The sequence below is a fragment of the Alligator mississippiensis genome, chromosome 3, assembly GCF_030867095.1.
Source record: "Alligator mississippiensis isolate rAllMis1 chromosome 3, rAllMis1, whole genome shotgun sequence".
Lineage (NCBI taxonomy): Eukaryota > Metazoa > Chordata > Crocodylia > Alligatoridae > Alligator > Alligator mississippiensis.
In genome coordinates, this window is record NC_081826.1 from 141,697,405 (window position 1) to 141,716,539 (window position 19,135).

At 47.1% G+C, this 19,135-nt stretch overlaps 1 protein-coding gene and 1 long non-coding RNA gene across 3 annotated transcripts; one reads left to right on the top strand and one right to left on the bottom strand.

Moving 5' to 3' along the window:
• Positions 1-234: 234 nt before the first annotated feature.
• On the bottom strand, positions 235-4,558 carry IRX2 (iroquois homeobox 2). Of its 2 annotated transcripts, XM_019491142.2 has the most exons (6): positions 4,158-4,558; positions 3,217-3,622; positions 2,407-3,099; positions 2,186-2,305; positions 1,525-1,592; positions 235-832 (listed from the first exon to the last, which is right to left on the bottom strand). In XM_019491142.2, the coding sequence occupies exons 1-4, from the start codon at positions 4,398-4,400 to the stop codon at positions 2,217-2,219; spliced, it is 1,431 nt and encodes a 476-aa protein (XP_019346687.1). In that variant the 5' UTR covers positions 4,401-4,558; the 3' UTR covers positions 235-832; positions 1,525-1,592; positions 2,186-2,216. The 2 variants fall into 2 exon arrangements, with proteins under 2 accessions (XP_019346687.1, XP_006261374.1); XM_006261312.4 differs by lacking the exon at positions 2,186-2,305 and having other exon boundaries at positions 4,158-4,551.
• Positions 4,559-4,672: 114 nt separating this feature from the next.
• On the top strand, positions 4,673-17,761 carry LOC132249402 (uncharacterized). Its single transcript, XR_009460889.1, has 6 exons — positions 4,673-6,226; positions 6,805-9,186; positions 9,932-10,099; positions 10,311-10,395; positions 12,421-12,545; positions 13,957-17,761. It is a non-coding gene; the product is annotated as an uncharacterized LOC132249402 (long non-coding RNA).
• The last annotated feature ends 1,374 nt before the right edge of the window (positions 17,762-19,135 follow it).

Sequence of the window (19,135 nt, forward strand, 5' to 3'; positions counted from 1 at the left end):
CATATGCACATGCACAACCACACATACATGTACACACACGCATGTGTGTACTAGTACTAATGCAACAGAACAACTCTGTAGGGTTTTACTTATGCAAATATCTTTGCAGGTTATTTAAATTGCTCATTTCGTTTACATTCAAAATATTCAGTGAAATTACAACTTTGTACATGTTATGATTTTTCTAAATCATATATTACTATTTTAGGGGGAAATAAATGAAAAACACCGTGCTGTTGCAGACTAGTCTGTTTTTATTTACAATTAAAGATATAAATTAGTAAAGAATTCTCGTTAAACAACCAAAGATTGTATAACCATCAACGTTTCAAATAAAAACCAAGCAAAATTTATTTACAAAAAGTTCGGATTCCATTGCAATACAACTTGCATAAATTACTAGAAGCTTTTATATCATTACAAAAATAAATATCAAATTTGTTTCCACTTTGTAAGTACTCAAGTTCTCCAATCACATCTTTATTATCTCTACTGTATACATCTTTTACAAATAAATTTTACAATAAATCCTATCACACCTATAGAATATATACCGTGGCAATGAAGTGATCAATTCAAGATATCCTGAGAAAAACAGATCTGTTTTCAAAAGTCACACATACATTTTGGAAACTATACTATACCAGCAAACTCACATATGTCCAACAAAGTTCTCTTTGAATAATTAGAGTCTGTAGATTTAATAGTGCTCTGTGGTCTTCTTTTATACAGTGGCACAAGATGTGATCCGGATTTAAAGATTTATTATATATATTAGCTTGGGGAGAGATGATGGCTTGCTGACTTTTTTCAAAGCAATTGTGACACCTACCTGTGGACCAAGGAAAAAACCAGATCATCTAAAATCCTTCAGTTATACACTAATATCTTCTTTCTTTTTTTTTTTTTTAAGAAAAAGAAAAAAAAAGGAGGTGAACTAAAATGCTTACTCTTCTATTTTCTTCTCGGAAAAAAATACTACTTTTAAAAGATCGACAACATTTTGTTTAACCTTAAACAGAGAAAGAGGGTGGGAGGAGGAGGGGCGTTGTTACTGGGAAAAAGACAATTCATGCCCAGCTGGAAATGCACGCTGGAAATTAGCATCGTCCTTGTTTGTTTAAAATTTGTAATCACTGTGTGAAACTCGGTCCACAATGTACCATTTTGACGATATTATCTTCACACAGCCACCTTACTGTTTGAAAGAGTGATTTATTGAGAAAGAAATAGATTGAAAGCTATCTCCATAAAATTTAAATCGTCGGCAATGTATTGTTTTAACAAACCGGGCACATAAAAGCGATAGGAATCCTCTACACTGGCCTACAAAAGAGCACAGACTCAGGAAAGAAAAGCCATAATCAGGGGGTTTAAAAAGAAGACCAGAAAAGAGCATATTACTATGTAATCAGACTCTTATGTAATGAAGCAAGAAATTAATGTTAAGCAAGTTTACAGCTGTGCAATATGTCTTGGACTTGATGCCAAACGATCAGTGTAATAGAAAATGTTCTCACTTACTTGCATTGCTGTGTGATTGCACTTCTATAGGTATGGTTGTGCTCCTACTGTGCAGACTTCAGTGGGATCTGTCAAAATTGAACCGTCAGTTAGTCACAGGACACAGCTAGCTAACTAGATTATACACTCTGGGTAGGTCCCAGCTCTCACTTACACAAAATTCAGAGCTGCGCCATTTGAAAACCTCTGCCTTTCCCTTTCCGAATTGGATAATGGTGGTGGCTGAGCTCCTGAGTCACTTCCAGCACCAGACAATTTTATTAATTTACTGTCCTAATTTTAAACCCTTCTGAAAATAGTAGTGATAACAATAAAGTAGAGTTTAAGGTTTTACACTTCATTTGGAAACCAATTCCTTCACTGTGGGAAAGGATGTAAATCCTTAAAATCAAAAGGAAAGAAAGCACGTCCTATTTCACTAAACCCAGCAGACCAAATGGAAAGATAAACAGGGTTTTAAATAATATACATACATTAGTTGAATTTATCGAGGCTGGGGTTTGGGGGTTGTTTTTTTTTTCCTTTTTTTTTTTTCGGCTACATCTGTGTAATCCATTAGATCTCTCTTTTTTTTTAAAAAAACCCTCCATCAATACATCTCCTGTCCTCCTTACTGCATGCAAAAATCGGCTTGGGGGTTAAATAGTTTTTGAAAGCCCACATTTTATTCCTGTCCAGCTTCAATATTGGGCTCATCGCTGTGAGGACCGCCGGCAGAGTTGTCTGTCCTTGGAGGTGCTGCTATTGATCGTCCAAACAAGCACAGTGCAGCTAAACTCGCCTACAGGAGTGATTTTGCCTTCAGGAAAAAAAGGAAAAGGGGGGAGAGGGGAGGGGAAGGGTAGGGCGGGAGGTAAAAAAAAAGAGCAAGCAGGCACCTACCTTTCTTGGGCTCGTAACTAGAGGACCTGTAATGCTGCTCGAGCTGGTTAGTGATGGTTTTCAAAGAGTCAGTGCTCTGCTTGTGGACAGAGCTGGTGTTTAGCACAGTCTGGCTTAGTCCGTCGTTGGAAGCCACCGCGGCGGAGTTGTATCGCAGGATCCCCTGGCTCTGGAGAGCGTTGAAGTTCCCATAGTTTGTGTAATTGCTATAAAAAGGCGAAGTGTAATAAATATGCCTTCCCAGGAGGGAGGAGGGGGAGTAGGCAGAGCTGTGCGGGGCGGAGGCGGGGGTGGCGGCGGCCAAGGCCGGCGGCTGGCAGCTCTGGCCCAGGCTCTGGTGCTTGAGGTCCGACGTGGCGATTTCAGCCAGCGACCAGAGCTTGGGCTTGGCGGCCTGCGTGGGCGGCGCTGGGGAAACCCTGCTGTCCAGCGCGCCCTTGCCGGGGGGCCGCGCCGGGCCGTCGTGCGGCGGGTGGCTCAGCACCGGCGCCTCCACGCCCGTGAGCGGCGAGGTAGTCACGGCCGGCTTGGCGGGCAGGTCTCCGTCGCCCTCGTCGTCGTCGTCGTCCTCCTCCTCCTTGCCCTCGGAGCCGGACTCGCCCAGAGCGTCCCCGGCGAGGCACGGCAGCTTCTCGCCGTCCGACTCGGCCGAGCAGGAGTGATCCGTCAGCGAGTCCACTTGCAAGCTGATCCCTGCCAAGGCACCCGCCGCACGCCCGGGTCAGCCGGCCCGGCCGTGCCCCGCTGCCCCGCTCCCCACCCGCCCTGCCCTGCACCACCTGCCCCGCGCCGCCCCGCGCCCCGCCTGACCTTCGTCCTCCGCCAAGGTCTCGTGGCCCTCGGGCCCCTTGCCCGGGCTGCCCCCCTTGCTCCGCCCCGCGTCGCCCTCCTCCTCGTCCTCGTCCTCGCTCTTGTTGCGGGGGGCCCAGGTCATCTTGTTCTCCTTCTTGAGCCGGCGCCGGGCGTTGGCGAACCAGGTGGAGACCTGCGTGAGGGTCATCTTGGTGATGATGGCCAGCATGATCTTCTCGCCCTTGGTGGGGTAGGGGTTCTTGCGGTGCTCCTGCAGCCAGGCCTTGAGCGTGGCCGTGGCGTCCCGCGTGGCGTTCTTCCTGTAGGCCGGGTCGTTGAGCTGGTAGGGGTACGCGGGGCTGCCGTACGGGTGGTAGCCGATGGCCCCGCTCATGCCCGTGGCGTGCGCGTCGTAGGGCGAGCCCTGCGGGGAGGCACAGCGGGTTGGCACCGGGCCCCCGCCCGCAGCCCGCGCCACGTCTTTCTCCCCCCCACCGCTGCACAAAGCCGGTAGTATCGTGCCCCCCCTCCCCCCCCAATACACACACTTGTCTAGGCGTATATTTAAAAAGGGGGGGGGGGAGCCCTGCAGAGGGGGGTGTTGCGCTTGCAACCCTCCCCGCAGTGCTCCGTCCAGCGCCTCCTCATTGCGTGCCCAATTGGTGCGGCCAGGCCCGCGGGTCCGCGACTGTGTCCCCGCCGCGAGCGGGGCCACAAAGCCCCGTTGTGCAAACCCGGTAGCCGACGGCTCCGAGCCGCCCGCACGAGCATCTGAATCGCCCCTTCACAGCCCTGCTGCCCTCTGGGGGGGGGAGGGGGGGAGAAGCCCCCCGTGCACCCCCAGAGCCCCCCCCCTTCACACACACACACACATCCCTCTCCCTTCCCCACCCCGGGCTTGCCCGGCACCGCCGGCTGCTCCCTGCGCTCCGGGCACGCTGGCACCCCGCAGTAGTTACCATGTAGGAGGGGAATCCCGCGGCCGGGTCGGCAGAGTACTGCAGCGGGCTGGCGAAGCCGGTGGCCGCCGCCTGGGCGGTGAAGGCGGCGGATCCCGGGTAGGGGCTGAAGGCCGAGCCCGACGACGAGCGGGCCAGCTCCTCGCTGCGGGGCGCCGCCAGCGCCGAGGCCCCGTACGCCGGGCAGGAGTAGAGCGCCAGCGAGCCGGGCGGCTGGTAGAGGTAGCCCTGCGGGTAGGACATGGCTGGCAGCGGGGGCGGGCAACGGGGGGCGGGGGAAGGGGCCCGGGCGCTGCTCCGATGCGGCCGCGGCGCTTAGAGGGGGCCCCCCATGCAGCCGCGCCCGGCGGCAGAGCGGCCGCGGGAGCCGGGCATGGGGCGGCGGAGCCCCGCGTCCCCGTGGCCTGCCCGGCCCGGCGCCCGGCGCTCTGCGGCGCGGAGTGTACGGCGGCGGCCCGGCGCGCTCGGGTTTCCGAGGGGCATTGGGGAGCCGAGCTGTCCGTCACGGCTCCTCATCTGCATGCTCCGCCGGGCCCGCCCCTCCGCCGGCCCCGGGAGGAGGAGGAGGAGGAGAGAGGGGGTGCGAGGAGGCGGCCCTGCTGCGCCGCACGCCCTGCCTCCCGACAGCGGGAGGTGCAACCCCCCCCCAGCCAAATTGGGGGGGGGGGGGGTGCCCGGCCGTGCCCGCGTGCAACACATGGCAGCCCTGTCCCCCGGGCCCGTGGGGGGCAGCCGCAGGGCGTGCCCCCGCCAGTCCCCGTCTCCGATCCCGAGCTGGAGCATCCCCGCCTTCAGGGCAGGCCGGGCCGGGAGCCCGCGGGGTCACCTCTCCCGCCCCCAGGCTTTGCCCCGCCCAGGGGAGCGCCCGCACACCTTCCCGCGGGCTGGCCGGGCTCCGGCGCCCGGCTGGCATCGCACCGCTTCCCCCGCCCGTCTCGGGCCCCTCCACCCCGCTGCTTTCCCCACTCGCTGCATCCCCCTCACACCATTTAGTTAACCAAATGTGGAAGTGCGGGCCGCTGGCAGGAGGAGGCTTTGCGAGATGCCCCAGAGCAGCACAATGAAAGGGGGGAAAATAGGTTCCCTCGGAGTCTGCTGCACAGGGACGGGAAGGGGAGAGGTGTAAATTGGCTGGGCTGCCCGTTGTTAATCAGTTACCCAGTGCTACTTATGCAGACAGGCGTATCGGCGTAGCTGTGTTGGTCCGGCTCTTTGGGTACATCCGAGATCTTTTATTAGGTCTAATAGATCTCGGCTGTACCCAAAGAACTAATGCAGAGATACACCGGGAGAGGCGGCTGCCATGCTCTCGCGCTCTCTCCAGAGGTGTGCTTCCCTGGGAAGCGGAGGGTCTGGGCATCACCTGCCCGGGTGGACATCTGGAAGCATGTTGAGTTTTTGGCTTTTAGGTTGTTGGAAGTCACCTGGGCTTCCCCCCCTTCTTCTCTGCTCACCCCCATCTCCATCCCTCCCACGCACGGCTCAGAAGCGGTCTGGCCAGCAGACACAGTGGATTAATGCCTCTCCAGCTCTATCAGCTGGCCTCTGGGAGATGCAATCCTCGAAAAAAGGGAGGTGAGGGGGAGGAGGTTAACCCCAACAGGTATTTCTTGTCATGAAATCTCGAGTTCCCAGTTCGCGATAAGGAAGTGATAAACAACAGCTAAACTCAATGCAACAGATTACAGGACAGACGCTCGCTCCCCTACGTGATGATTAATGCACATACATTAAATAAAACTAGAAAAATGTTTTTTAAAAACCCCACAAGAGCTTAACATAGCGCACTTTCATATTGCCAGAGTTATATAGAATAATCGATCTCAGGCGATTGCATCTGAATAGTACATTTCTCTCTTTGGCAAACCGACCTTTAAGGATCTGCATTTGGGGGGCTCTGTTTTAGCGCAGCTGCAGCAGCTGCAGAGTTCCCAATGCAAAATTAATTATAACCTTATAAATGCATACATGAATCTCTCTAAATCAAACAGCACTCCCTGAGAAATAGAGCAGACCCTCCGCCTTTTTATTTGGGAAGACACGTCTCTCTTCTTTCCAGCGGGGGTGACGTAAGTATTTATCTACGGGAATTGATTGCTTTTAGTTCCCCCTCTTTAATAATTAGTGGTGCAATTCAGATTGGGAATACAATGGCCGCTGTGTTTACATTTTAACAGGGGATTAATGTTATTAAGTGAGTGTTACAGTTATGACCTGGGAAGAGTGCTTAAATAAATACTGTGGTCCCAAGAGGACTGATATAATTCAGTTCAGAGTGTGCGCAGCTACATGTATGTACATATCTACACACACACGTGTTACGCACGCGGGATAGATGTGTGTGTATGTGTGTATGTATCAAATGGGATGTTGCCGCTCTTTGCCTCGGTGCAAATCTTCTGTGATTTACTTGGGACGATGTACTCAATCAAGAATTCAAGCCCTAACAAACACAAAGAGCAACCGATACTAAAAAGTGCAATATTTTCATCTCTGCGTTCCAGAAACCCCCTCTTGTTTTGTCTTAAAAAAAAAAAACGGGGACTAATTTTGCGGGAGATTGATAGAATTTAATATTATCATTTCAAAAAACAAATTCTAGCCTTGGTTTGATTTGCATAATTTTTGTTTGTTTGTTTGGCATCAGAAGGATCTCGTCTTGTCCACTGCAAGGAGGGAACTTGCTTCTCATTGCAATAAAAACATTACTGATTGGACTTAGCAGAACTGGGAGAACGAAAAGCTGCTGAGGTCATTTCAATACAACGTGTAAAGTCTCTGTGATAAGACCTCCCTGAAATGTGTGCCCATATTGCTTTCTGAAAATGACCGGGGTACGGATTATATTGAACTTTCCCCCGGTTTATGCTCTCTTTTGCCCTGATTACTTTAGCTTGTCATCCATGGGGCTTCTGAGCTGAAAGCCCCTCTTCCAAGAGTCCTGTTTGTGACTAATAAAAGCCGTCTATCTTGCACTATTAAGCAGTAGAATAGCACGACGTGCATTTTTTATTGGTAATAACTGTAGCGAATTAAAATGCCTACACGGAGACATTAAAACCTACACGCTGCCTTTTGATTTGAATATCTATTCATTGTTTCAGTATTTGCACGCCTGGCTGTTTAGCGACGGCCGCATTTTCCTCTTGTAATTTAAAGTTTCCTGGAGGGGTAATTAATAAACAGTTAACAGAGAAGGGTCCTTTCCCGGTTCTCTTTCTCCTTAAGGATTTGGGGGAGACCTGCGTGTTTGGGGGTTTTGTTTTTTTGGTGGTTGATCGTTTGTTAAGTGCAACCTCCGCCTGCTCACACCAAAGCCACTTCCGAGGCTGAAGTTTGAAGGCGATCAAAGTTGGTCTCTGGGAATAGTGTCCTCCCTAATATAAGGCAAACACGAGCTGTTTGCTCTGTGTAATAACTGGCGGTGTGTGTTTATGCACAGACGTGTGTGTTCCGGGGGTGTTTGCTTTGGGACCCGATCCTGCTGTCTTGAATCAGGTTGAAATTCCAGCTTTGCCATACCCAGGACTGCAAGCCCCGGCCCAGATCCACGCTCCCGGGTGCAGAGGAGTGGATGGTCGCGCAGGAACTTGTGGACGCAGCGCCCTGGGACCTGCGGCCCCGCACCCTGCACCTGGATCGGCTCTTGCGGGGCTGCGGAGAGCTTCCCCCTCTCTCATTTGATGCGAGGATCGCGACCATCCCCTGCATTTAACAGCATGAGATAATGGGCTGCTGTATTACAAAAAAAAGAGCCATGATACAGGCAAGCAGGTCGAGGGGAGATGCTGGGTTTCCTAGGAAGACAGGATGGCTTTCCGAGGCCGCTTGAGTGCGTGTGGCAGAAAGGGAGAGGCTGGGAGAGCCTTTCTGTAGAGTCTGCTCATAGAGGAAACGTGGAAGGGCTGGGGAAAGGCAGGCAGGGGGGCAAAGAGGAGAAAGCACCCCCCCATCTCTAGGATCAGATCTCTAGTTCAGGCTGCGCGTGGGAGAGGGCGCTGTGGCAATGGCTTTGCCCCGCGCTCCGGCGCAGACACAGCGTGATTGTTTGTGGAAGCTGCTTCCCCTGGGTCCCTGCTCGGATTTCACTCCCTGCTTTCCCTTCACCACCTTATCTAATTGCGGGCCCACGCCGCAGGCAGCAGAGAGGGGATCCTCGCAGGGGTGAGGCTCGCTCCCCTTCTCCTGGTCTCAGCCTCACTTCTCTTTTCAGCTGGGCAGCAGCGGGCATAAAAGCACGAGAGGTTGCTGTGCCCCCTCTTTTCCTCTGAGACACCCAACTTTCTGAGAACACTAGATCTCAGTCTGGCAGCTGGGATGATTTAGCTGGAGCTGGTTCTGCTTTGAGCAGGAGGTTGGGCTAGGTGACCTCCTGAGGTTCCTTCCAACCTGAATTTTCCAGGACCCCACTTCTCTTTCCAGACCTGAAATGCACACTGGGTCTGAAGCTGGTTTCTCGTGCAGGGTCCAGTCATCTTCAAAGCCACAGGAAGAGTGGCAGTAAAAAAAAAAAATCAAAAAAAAAAAATCCCCCCACGTGCTCGTTTAGAGAGAGACTTTTCTCTCCTCTTCTTGAGGATCTCCCCCTTCCCCTGTGCCGTGCCATATATAGAGCAGCTAGAGGAGGAAGAGAACCTGCTTTTTGTTGTTGTGTGGTTTTTTTGGTTTCTTTAAAAGAAAAAAGGATAGTTTCTCTGCAACTGTTCTTAGCTATTTTTAGTGGCACACAACAGGCATTGCTAGCAGTAGCCGGACAAAAGAGCTCAAAGCGTTTAGATGAGCCCTTATTGTCGCCTGGAAAGGAGGCAAGATTATTTAGAGAAAGAAAGAAGCAGCGGGCAAGCCACAGGTAGGATGTTTCCTTCTATTAAAATAAAAGCAGACTGAAGTCGAGCAGATTTCTTACTTTTGTTACGCTGACTTTTTAAAAGGCGGGGGGATCTCTCGGGGAAACCCAGCATCGGACTCAATCTCATCAGATCCCGGCTTGTCTCCTGCCACCCAGCCGAGCACGGAGCCTGTGTGTCAGGTAGGGCTGCAGTGGACCTGGCAGCAAACAATGGCACGGTTTCCAGCGGGCTGGCACAGGGCTGCGGTGTGCGCCGCGGTGCACCCCCCTCCCCTTATTGCCAACCCGCCCCAGGTGACCCGACCTCTCCGCACGCGTTCTAGCTGGAGCTATTTCGCTATTGCTTTCCTCGGAGAACAGGGGAGACCCCCTCTTTTGCAGGGGCTGCCTTTTCTCGTCGCTCGCAGGGACAGCTCAGGGTTTGGGAAGACGGGGGGCACCCCCTTCCCTCGGGTGTGCTCCGGGCTGTGCACCCCCCACTCGCGCAGCCTCTGCAGCCAGCCAGGCAGCACATCCTCGCTCCTCAGCCTGCGCAGAGTGCTCGCCAGGACTGAGCTTTCGAAGGGGAGGGGGGACAGGAGCCGGGGGTGGGGTGGGAGAATGGGGGCCTGCCCTTGAAGGCCCCGCAGCCTGGTGGCACAGGACCCGGCAGCGCCTGCCTGGCCCCCCCGGGCGGTCCCGGGAGGAGCTGTCGGGGCACGAAGTCCCCGGGAAGGAGCGCCCCCCGCCCGTCTCCCGCCGGCCTCCCCGGAGCTGCCCATGTGCGAGCGGACGTCACAGCTGTCAGATCCAAAGGCTTCCAGACCCTCCCAACGTAGCCCTTCCCCTTCCCCCTGTAATTGCCATCATCCGTCTTATCATCGCTTTTAACACTAGAGAGCACCTGTTCACCTGCTTTGTGCTTTCCTCCCTCTCTTTCGCGCAGGCGTGTGCCCGCAGCACACTGAGCCTCTCCCCCTCCTCCCAAAGCAGCAGCTCAGCAAAAGAAACCAAACCAGCCTCCCCCCCGCTAGCCCAAAAGCACCTGATGGGTTTAAGTGTGGCCAAAGCTTCAATCGGGACTGTCGGGGGGGGATTAGATCAAGCATTGAAGGTACGTTTTCCTGCTCCTAAAAACAAACATTAGAAAGCAATTTCTGCAGGGATGTGTCCTCATCAAGGTACAGAGAGCCAGGCTTTAACATCAGCAGAATGTGGGCCAGGTCTGCAGACAGTCAGGTGCCTTAATAATTGTGTTGGGGGTGTGCTGCTGAAGAGCAGAGTTAAGGTGGTTCACATGACTTTTTTATTCTTTTGTCCTTTAGGTTCTTGTGTCTGCTGCTTGTAGTACTTAGGATGCAGAGGAGTGCAGCATTGGTGTCTTTTCCCCCCTCTTTTTTCTACTCTCAGGTAAGTCATAGGGGGCACACCTACACGTTCATTAATGTACAGTGGTTACCAGCCTCTCACTGTGCAGTTGTTACTGTGCAACCATTTAGTACTTGCATCACCAAGTACTAAATGACTGTGCAGCAACCGGCATTACTTCACAGTAGCATCCTAGCACGGTTACCTAATAACACTTACTGCCAGTAGCTTGTTTCTACTGCATAGTGGCTGGTTACTACTGCTCTAGCATCAGGTCATGGTTGGTGCCCAGTGAGGCTACTGAGCAGTAGTAATGAGTTACTACTCAGTAAACATCTCGTATAGATGCGCCCACTGTGCATTTAATATAGTACTTGTATAATCAAGTACTAAATAACAGGAGTCACTGCACAGTAGCACCAGTGAAACACCTTTTTAGTGACTCTATGGTGCAGCAGTCTAATAATACTGTGTAGTAGTGTATTAGCACCGTTGGTACTGTGACACACTACTCTGCAGTTAGCAGCTTGTGTAGATGCATCCAAGTACTCTCAGACTTAGCTCCAGACACTAAAATGCTTTGGGAAGGAATGCCCATGTTCCTTTTTCTATTAATTTGAACACTCATACATAAACACTAAAGAGGAAACCCAAGGTATATGCTACCATGTGATCTATCTGACTAATCTCAGGTATGTTTCATCAACCTCTGCTCTTTTTTTTAAATGCAAACCCGTGGGGCTAGATATACTGGTATGTTTTGGATGCCTCACCATACTCCAGGGCACCACCATATCCAAGCGTGGACTGCACACTGACTGCAGTGAAAGTAGAGGGCATAAACTGTGCAAGGCAGTCAGAGCATACTGATGAACTGGCATTTACTTTGCCAGCCTGGAGTCACACAATTTTTAAGCTCTTGCCAGCTGGAGCAAATATAATGACAATTGGCATCCAATGCCATCTATCAATGAGAAGGTAGACAAGGACAAAGGTCCCCTAGTGCCCCTGACTTATTTCAACCAATAGGATGGAAGCATGCAAATTAGCTAAGGAGAGATGTTGGTGATTGACCACCTCCTTGTGAGTGAAAATGGCTTAATAATGACCTGAGCTATTGATCTGGTTCTGTCTCGGCTCATAACAATTAGACACAGCAGTCATTATTAACTTATCTGATTTACATCCTGATTTTTTTAGCCAATGCTGAAACTTATCTATCTATAAACTGTGTTCCGCTCACATGGACAGGTTGTGGAGTTTGTATTTTTTTTCATTGAGGAGTTTGTATTTTTTTTCATTATTAAGACAAGTTGCCACTAAGAAAGATTTGCTAAAGAGTGTTTAATTTCTTAAAGGGACCATTTTGAACCACTGGTTTTAACCCAAACTTATTAAAAGGTTTTCTTAAATACGTATACAGAAAATTCCTTCTATATTCAAAATCTAATTGCTGGAAGTTTGAAAGGATATGTTATATTCTTACCAAAATAATCAGAATCCCCTCTTTCGCTGCATCCAGACAAGTGCAGCGGTGTGATATGTGCCACCGCAGACATGTCTGTGGTGCCACATGCCATACATTCAGTTGTTCTCCGCACTGCAATGAGACATTGGGAAGGATTTTTTTTGATCCCTGGATATTCAGGGATCAAAAAAATGTGGAAAAAAACCCCAGGGTGGCACATGTAGAGGTAGTGTGCACTGCCTAAAGCCGGAGCCTGGCCAGCTGGAGCTGCACTCCATTGCTGGTCAGGCTCCGCACGGCAGGGTTACCACTGCTGCAGCCCCAGGAGAACCCCAGGACCCCAGGTAAGGATGCTGGGGCCAGCCTAATGCTGGCCCTAGTCTCCCCTACCCCACCCAGGGTAACTTGCCAGGCACCAGATCGCGTGTGGCACAGGCGTTCTCTAGGGACAACTAGTGGTGGCACAAGGTGCACCACTGCTAGTGTCTGGGGAACCAAACGCCCACACACATCTGAAGGCAGACTTTAAGTGCAAAAGTTGACTCAGGCTTCATAAACAAGAATAGCACATGACCAGTAGCTTTGTTATATCTTTATAGGAATATGCGGGAATGGCTGAAGTCCTTTCTTTCTGGATATTACCAGAGTACTTATCAGTGAGAGTAGAATGCTTGCTTCTCTCTCCCAGCTTTTCAACTGTTATATGAAGTCCCTGGGGAGAAATGTAAGTTGTCATGTCTCAAATACCAGAATTATATAGATAATACTTAGTTCTGCTTCTCTTTTATTTCTGATACAAGCAGTACCTTTTTCAAGTATCATCACTTTTTTCCCTCCCTGAGATCTGACCTACGTGAAAAAACAAAACCTTTAGTTCCTAATTTAAATATAAGCGAAATCCTAGTTCATCTTTGTAACTCTCTGACTTAGCTTCTGGCCTTCAGGTTTGCAAAGTGTCAGAGCTGGGCTGAACGTGAACTCAGGTAAGATGGAAGTGATTCTGGTATGAAGAGAGAAACATTTAAAGAGCTAGCAGTCCCCCTTAGGTTGACTTTTGTCAAGGGTGTCTGTCCTAGATCAACAAAAGGGTAGGCATGGGAACCTTTTCTTATTGGTTATTGTTGCTGGATTCTGAAAAGAGAATCAAAATTGAGTCTAGCTGACACAGGCTGTAAAGCTGTGGCCTGTCCTGTCAGGTGATGATATGGATGTGGTGATCAATGCTTTTTTTGAAATGCAGGCTGAGTTATTACATTTTATCTAGTAAGCTTTATGAACTTAATTTAATTGGAAAACTCTCTTGACAGCCATATCATTTCTCTGTAGTAATAAAATAATTCACTACATTTATCAGGTGTTTCTTTGTAGCTCTGGTGAGATTATTTTTTTTTACATATCATCATTTAGGTCTTTACATATACTTTAAGAAACCATCTTTCGGCAGTACTCTTACTCGTATAGCAGATTTTTTTACACGTCCATGCAACATTCACACAGGACAAAAAAAAAGGCCTAAATGATTTATGTAGCTAAATCCTATTGACTTTATTTTACAGGTAGCTGAGTTATTTAAGCATTCCTGAAATTTTAACACAGAGAAAAATAAGCTGTTAGACTTCTACCAACAGACAGAGCAAATGTTGTTATTTTGAGACTGTTATTTATTTGCAAAGATAATGAGGCTACAGTATTTTATGGACTAATTTGAGATCCATTCATAGGGGAATAAAGCTCTAGCTTTATCACTGTGATAAGACCCAAAAAGAATGGCTATTTCCTTACCGGTGAGAAGCAAATGACAAAAACATTACTAATTTGAATTTAATATACCTTTTTATTTTGCTTTTTTACATGCTTGGTTTGATTAGTGGTGACCAAATTAGTGATTTTTTTTTCACTATTTCTACCCCTTTATTTGGGCTATATTGATCTTTGTGGAATCTGTTTTATAGACTTAATCTGTTAACATCAAGTATTAACCCGAGAACACTGCTTGACAATGTTTTTCTATTATTTAATTTTCTTTCTTTCCTTCTCAAGCTGGTCATGTATTGAGTACAAGATTTATCTTTGTTAAAGAGTCCACTATTCAGCATTCTTACAACTGAGCACACAGGCCAAATCTCTTCCTTTAGCTCTTCCTCCAGTTGTCCACTGAGGAACTTGATGAGGCAAAAGAGAGAGGAATCTTTTCCTTCTTTCTCCAGATGAGTCAGTCTCCTCCTTCTGCTCTTGCTCTATTTTGATGCACCGAAGAGACATCTGGTACTTGATGAGTAAGTTGTGTATCCTGAGGGTATGTATGTATGCAATTTCATTAATTGTGACATTTATAGTTTTTGCATTTTTAAAAATTTGTTTTCCTTTTATTGAGCTACAGTGACTTTAACATTTGTGGCTGCTTACAGATGTAAAAAAACCCAACCCCAAACAGTGCTTTACTTTAAACTCTGTGTGCCCCCACATCAAGCCCAGCACGTGCCCAGAAGATGTTATGCATTTGTTGGACCCGGCTCACCCAACCTCTGTATAGATCGGGTGCTTTAAGGGGGCTTTTTGCCGCTTTTTTCTAATAGCTGATTTAATTAGCTATTAGATAAAAGCAGCCAAAAAATCCCACCAAAGTGCCAGATCTATACAGATGCTGCAGAGCTGGGTCCAACTAATGCGCTGCTTCTCCCAGTAAAGCACATTTTTTGTTGTTTTTTTTTTCTCATGTCTGTCTATAGTGTTTCTTTTATAGGTGTGTAGATATGCCACTTCATAAACTCTGTGATCCAGATGTGGAGAGAGTCCAACTGAGGGCAATGAAAATGGTTAGGGGGCTGGGGCACATGAGCAGAGGTTGAGGATACTGGGCATATATTAAGCTGCAGAAGAGCAGACCAAGAGGGGATTTGATAGCAGTCTTTAACTACCTGAAGAGGGGTCCCAAAGTGGTTGGAGCCAGACTGTTCTGGGTGGTGGCAGATGACAGTACAAGAAGCAATGGTCTCAAGTTGCAGCAAGGGAAGTTGAGATTAGATATTAGGAAAAACTTTCTTGTGAAAAGGGTAGTAAAGCACTGGAACAGGTTACCCAAGGAGGTTGTGGAATCTTATCCTTGGAGATTTTTAAGACCTGGGTAGAGAAAGCCTTGGCTGGAATGATCTAGTTGGGGATGGTCCTGCTTTGAGCAGGTGGTTGGACTAGATGCCCTCCTGAGGTCCCTTCCAACTTTAGTTTTTATGTTTCTATGTGGAACTTAGCCTCTGAAGCTGAAATTTGCTTATGCTATGTACCCATGAGACAAATAGCAGTACTTGTTATACAGTACCCTAAATACTTCTATTTTTGCTGTTTTTCTATACTTAAAGTTTAATTAGGGATTTTAGTCTGCAGCTGGTTATGAGAATGGGCTGGGATGACACTTATATCTAAATGAGTAATTAATGATTTTTGTTTTCATCTGTCAACAGATTTTCTTTACCTTTATGTGAGTGGACTGGACACATAAGTGTGATTCTGTTCTACCCCATTCATGTCTCTGAAAAACAGCTAATGCAAAAGGTGGATGAGTCCTTCTCCTTCTCACTGTTTTTTTGTGACATAGTTTTAGGGATGAAGATATGGTGGATTACAAAACCAGGTGCATTGATGTTTTTTTCAGGGACTTGGATAGGTGGAATAGGATCATACATAGGCACCTAAGTAAGTGCACAATGAGTTACACAAAAAATCTGTTAATTAAAGTAAATGTATAAAAATAAAAATCCTTAGTTCCCAATTTAAATGTAAGGACAATCAGTCCTTCTTTATAACCCACCTCTTGCTGGCTAAACTACTGGTCTTCAGACTTGTAAGATTATGCAAGGCAACATCTTAATACATTTAAAATCTGGTACTTGGGTCTTTGCCTGTACCTGGAAACAAGATCATATTAGCACATTAACATTGAACCAAACAATGATCAGTATTCATTTAGCTAATCATGACTAATCCCTGCTCCAATTAGGCCTTGGCTGATATGTGCTTCAGTCTGTTGTTTTGAACTAGTTAACACATGAGCAATTCAGTATGTCCACATCAGGAACGGCTGAGTCATAAACCAGTTTTCTCAAACTGATTCAGCAACCACTGGCAGCAATATAAGGAGTAGATCTATCAGCTCTGCCCCACTGCTCCCTCTGGCTTCTATTATTTGCTGTTTGAGAGCCTTGTGTACAACACATTCCCACTAAACCAAGTATCAGCACAGGAAAAAAAATCCCTGCCTATTCACTCCAACTCCCTCACCACCCGGGTTACAGTACTGAAACTCACAATATACATAACTGAGATTGTCCAGAAAAAAGCAGAAAAGATCAAACCTGACATTTCTCTAGTTAAATTGAGCAGATATTTCATAAGCTTTTAAATAAGTTTTCTGGTCTCCTTCATAGATCAGAAAAGCCATAAAAAATGACAGAAACACATGTTTTTTAAATTAAGGAGACTTGTCTTTCTCAAAGAAAATAAGAATGTGGACATATCCCACTGAAAATCAGTGGGCTTTGAATCAGACCCAGACCAGAGGGCTTGGCTGATCTGGAAAAGTGAAAACTTTAACCCAAGGGAGCTTTCTTTTAGAAATGGAAGGCTAGCAGAGCCCTCAGGAGGTCACATCAGCAGTGTTACAAGGGGTGGGGGGAGAAAGGGATGCTAGTCTCAGCATTTAGAAGGGGCACCAAAATCATGTCCCACTCCTGTGGAGCCTGCATCCGCAGCTCCACAACTCTGCTCTTGCAGCAGCAGCCAGCGCACAGACACTGGTGTGGGCAGAGCCAGGGTGGGCAGAGCACAGTGGTGGCAGCAACAGCAAGAGCATCTGGGATCGGGTAAGACTCCCACTCCCTGATCCCCACAGCTCTCCCACAGGATTTCCTCGGGCACAAACTTTGCTTGTTTATGCCATTGTGTCACAACAGAGGTGTAACAACCAGGGGCTGAGACCTGGGCAGTAGCAGGGGCTGGGCCAGTGGAAGAGGTGGCTGGGCCAGCAGTCTCAGCGACTGCCATTCTTGTGCCTCCAAGTGGGCACCCAGGGCTGGTGCCATGGTTATGCTATTGTGTCCAGGCCAACCCCCTGCTCAAGGCAGGATCAGCCCTGTCTAAAGCATACCAGCAAAGGGTTTGTCTAATCTGTACTTAAAGATTCCCAGTGATAGAGATTTCACTTAAAAAAAATATGAGGCTAGTGTCACGGTTAGTAGGATTCATAGCTCATATCTTTTGAAATCAGTTTATATCAGTTGAGGACTGGGCACATGCCCTTTTGTATTATTTGTGTGGAGATCAGCTCTGTTTCAGTCAATCTGTCAACCTGGTTTACTAAGAAGAACCTGAAAGGACAGACACAAGAATGAAAAGAAAAACAAAGCAGTCCAGAGTTACAAATATATGCTTGATATGCTTTGTTTTCATTTTTGTTCTTGATGGCTCTGTGTTTTGGGAGTACTTTTTTGATTGTGACAAATATTAAGTGTTTTTGTCCCATTTCTGCTCCACTTTGGGAACACATACAAAAGTGGCATTTCACTCTGAATATCTTCTTATTAGTAAAGCTGGGTAAAACATTTTCAACTGAAACTTTTTTTCAGCAAAAATACATATTTGAGGATGCTATAACTTTTCATGGATCTGTGTCAATTTTGCCAAATAGTCACTTAAAAAACCCTTTGTAAAATTATGGGAAATCTAAATATTGTGTTTTAACACTTTAAAAATGAAATATTTCAATATCTCTGTTTGAAGTCACTTTTCATATTGAAAGTTCCTTTAGTTTAATTAAAACATATGTTTTAATTGCTTGAAATCAAAATAATATTATGTTTTGGGTCAAACAAAATCTCCTATGTAATTGGAAATTATGTATCTTGACTTTTCAATTTGCTAACATTAAAAAGAAATATTTTTAAAGCATTTTATCAATTCTTTAAAATTGTTTTTGGAATCGCCAACAAAGCAAAAAACAAAACAAAAACCAACATTATTCAACATATATACTTAGTAGAGTCAGGGGAACTGTTAATAACAATAAATTAACATGTTTCAATAAATATTATTCGATTTCCAGACATCTTGCAAAGGTGGCTAGATGAATACAAAATAATCTTGCCAAATTATTTGTTAGCCATATACTGCAAATTGAATTACACTAATCTCTACTGGTTATACAGCATAAGCCAGAAAAGTGGGCCAATTCTGGTTTTGCACATAGATAGATGTCAGAAAAAAACACTACTAGAAGAGGGACTTTGAAATGACCAGTTCCATGGCTGGTCTGGTTCCTTCAGTCCAATGGAGAGGATGGTCTGTGACCCTGTCTGAAAATGTAAACCTCAGGTGATATTTGCAGAGGACTTGGGGAGTATAGCCTGTACAAATCAGCTGGGAATCATCTAACCTGACTATTCTATGTTCATCTAGCCTATATAGGTTACTCTAGTTTCCATCAGGGTAATCTATAGGGTAATCCCACTATTAGCAAGGAGACTAGGATGTGTTTGGACTATGGTGGGTTTACAAGAGCACTTGCATTCCCTGATGGCCAACGGCTGCATGACAACTAAACTAGACATGTGCACTGCTACTGTTAGGCAGGATTTCGCTATAAGCCCTGTCAAGGGGGAGCTCCTCTGCATGGCTGGCCAGTGATCCGAGGGATATGGCCATGTATTTCCTGTAGAAAGTCGGTTCCTACTTTTATTCCAGGCTGCGTCTTGTTCTCTTTATGCATTTACAGAAGGAGCATGCGGTGCACAAAAAGCAAGGTGAGTAAAGCTATGGGCATTTTTGAGAAACTGCTTGTCTCCCACATTCATTTAAATAGAAGGAGAGCATATGGAACACAATGATTAACAATTCATGTGGAGCTAAGGGTTGTGTAAAACACTGTTGGTAACATGAGGATTGGGTATATTCAGGGAAAAAAAATGATGCTGAAGCATTTTCCTTCTTTGTAAATAATTGTGTCTTTCCATCTTCCTAGTTGCCATCAAAATAATTCTGATTGCTGCTGCCCAGCTAATAGGTACCAAATCTAACACCAGTGTGGTACATGGGGCAAAGTAAATGAGGCCCTTGGTAAATCCATGTGCAGTTCATGCCTTACAATAGCAATTTATGGTGAGATTATCTTGTTATATTAGCAAAGGGCATGGTACATTTTTTTTTTCTTCTTTTTTTCTTTGTCATTTTACTTCTATATGCCAGCTTCCTGTTATCTTCACGTCCCCTTTTTTCCTTTGTGGAAGGTAAATGGAGATGACTGGTGATTAACTTAATTTAACCACT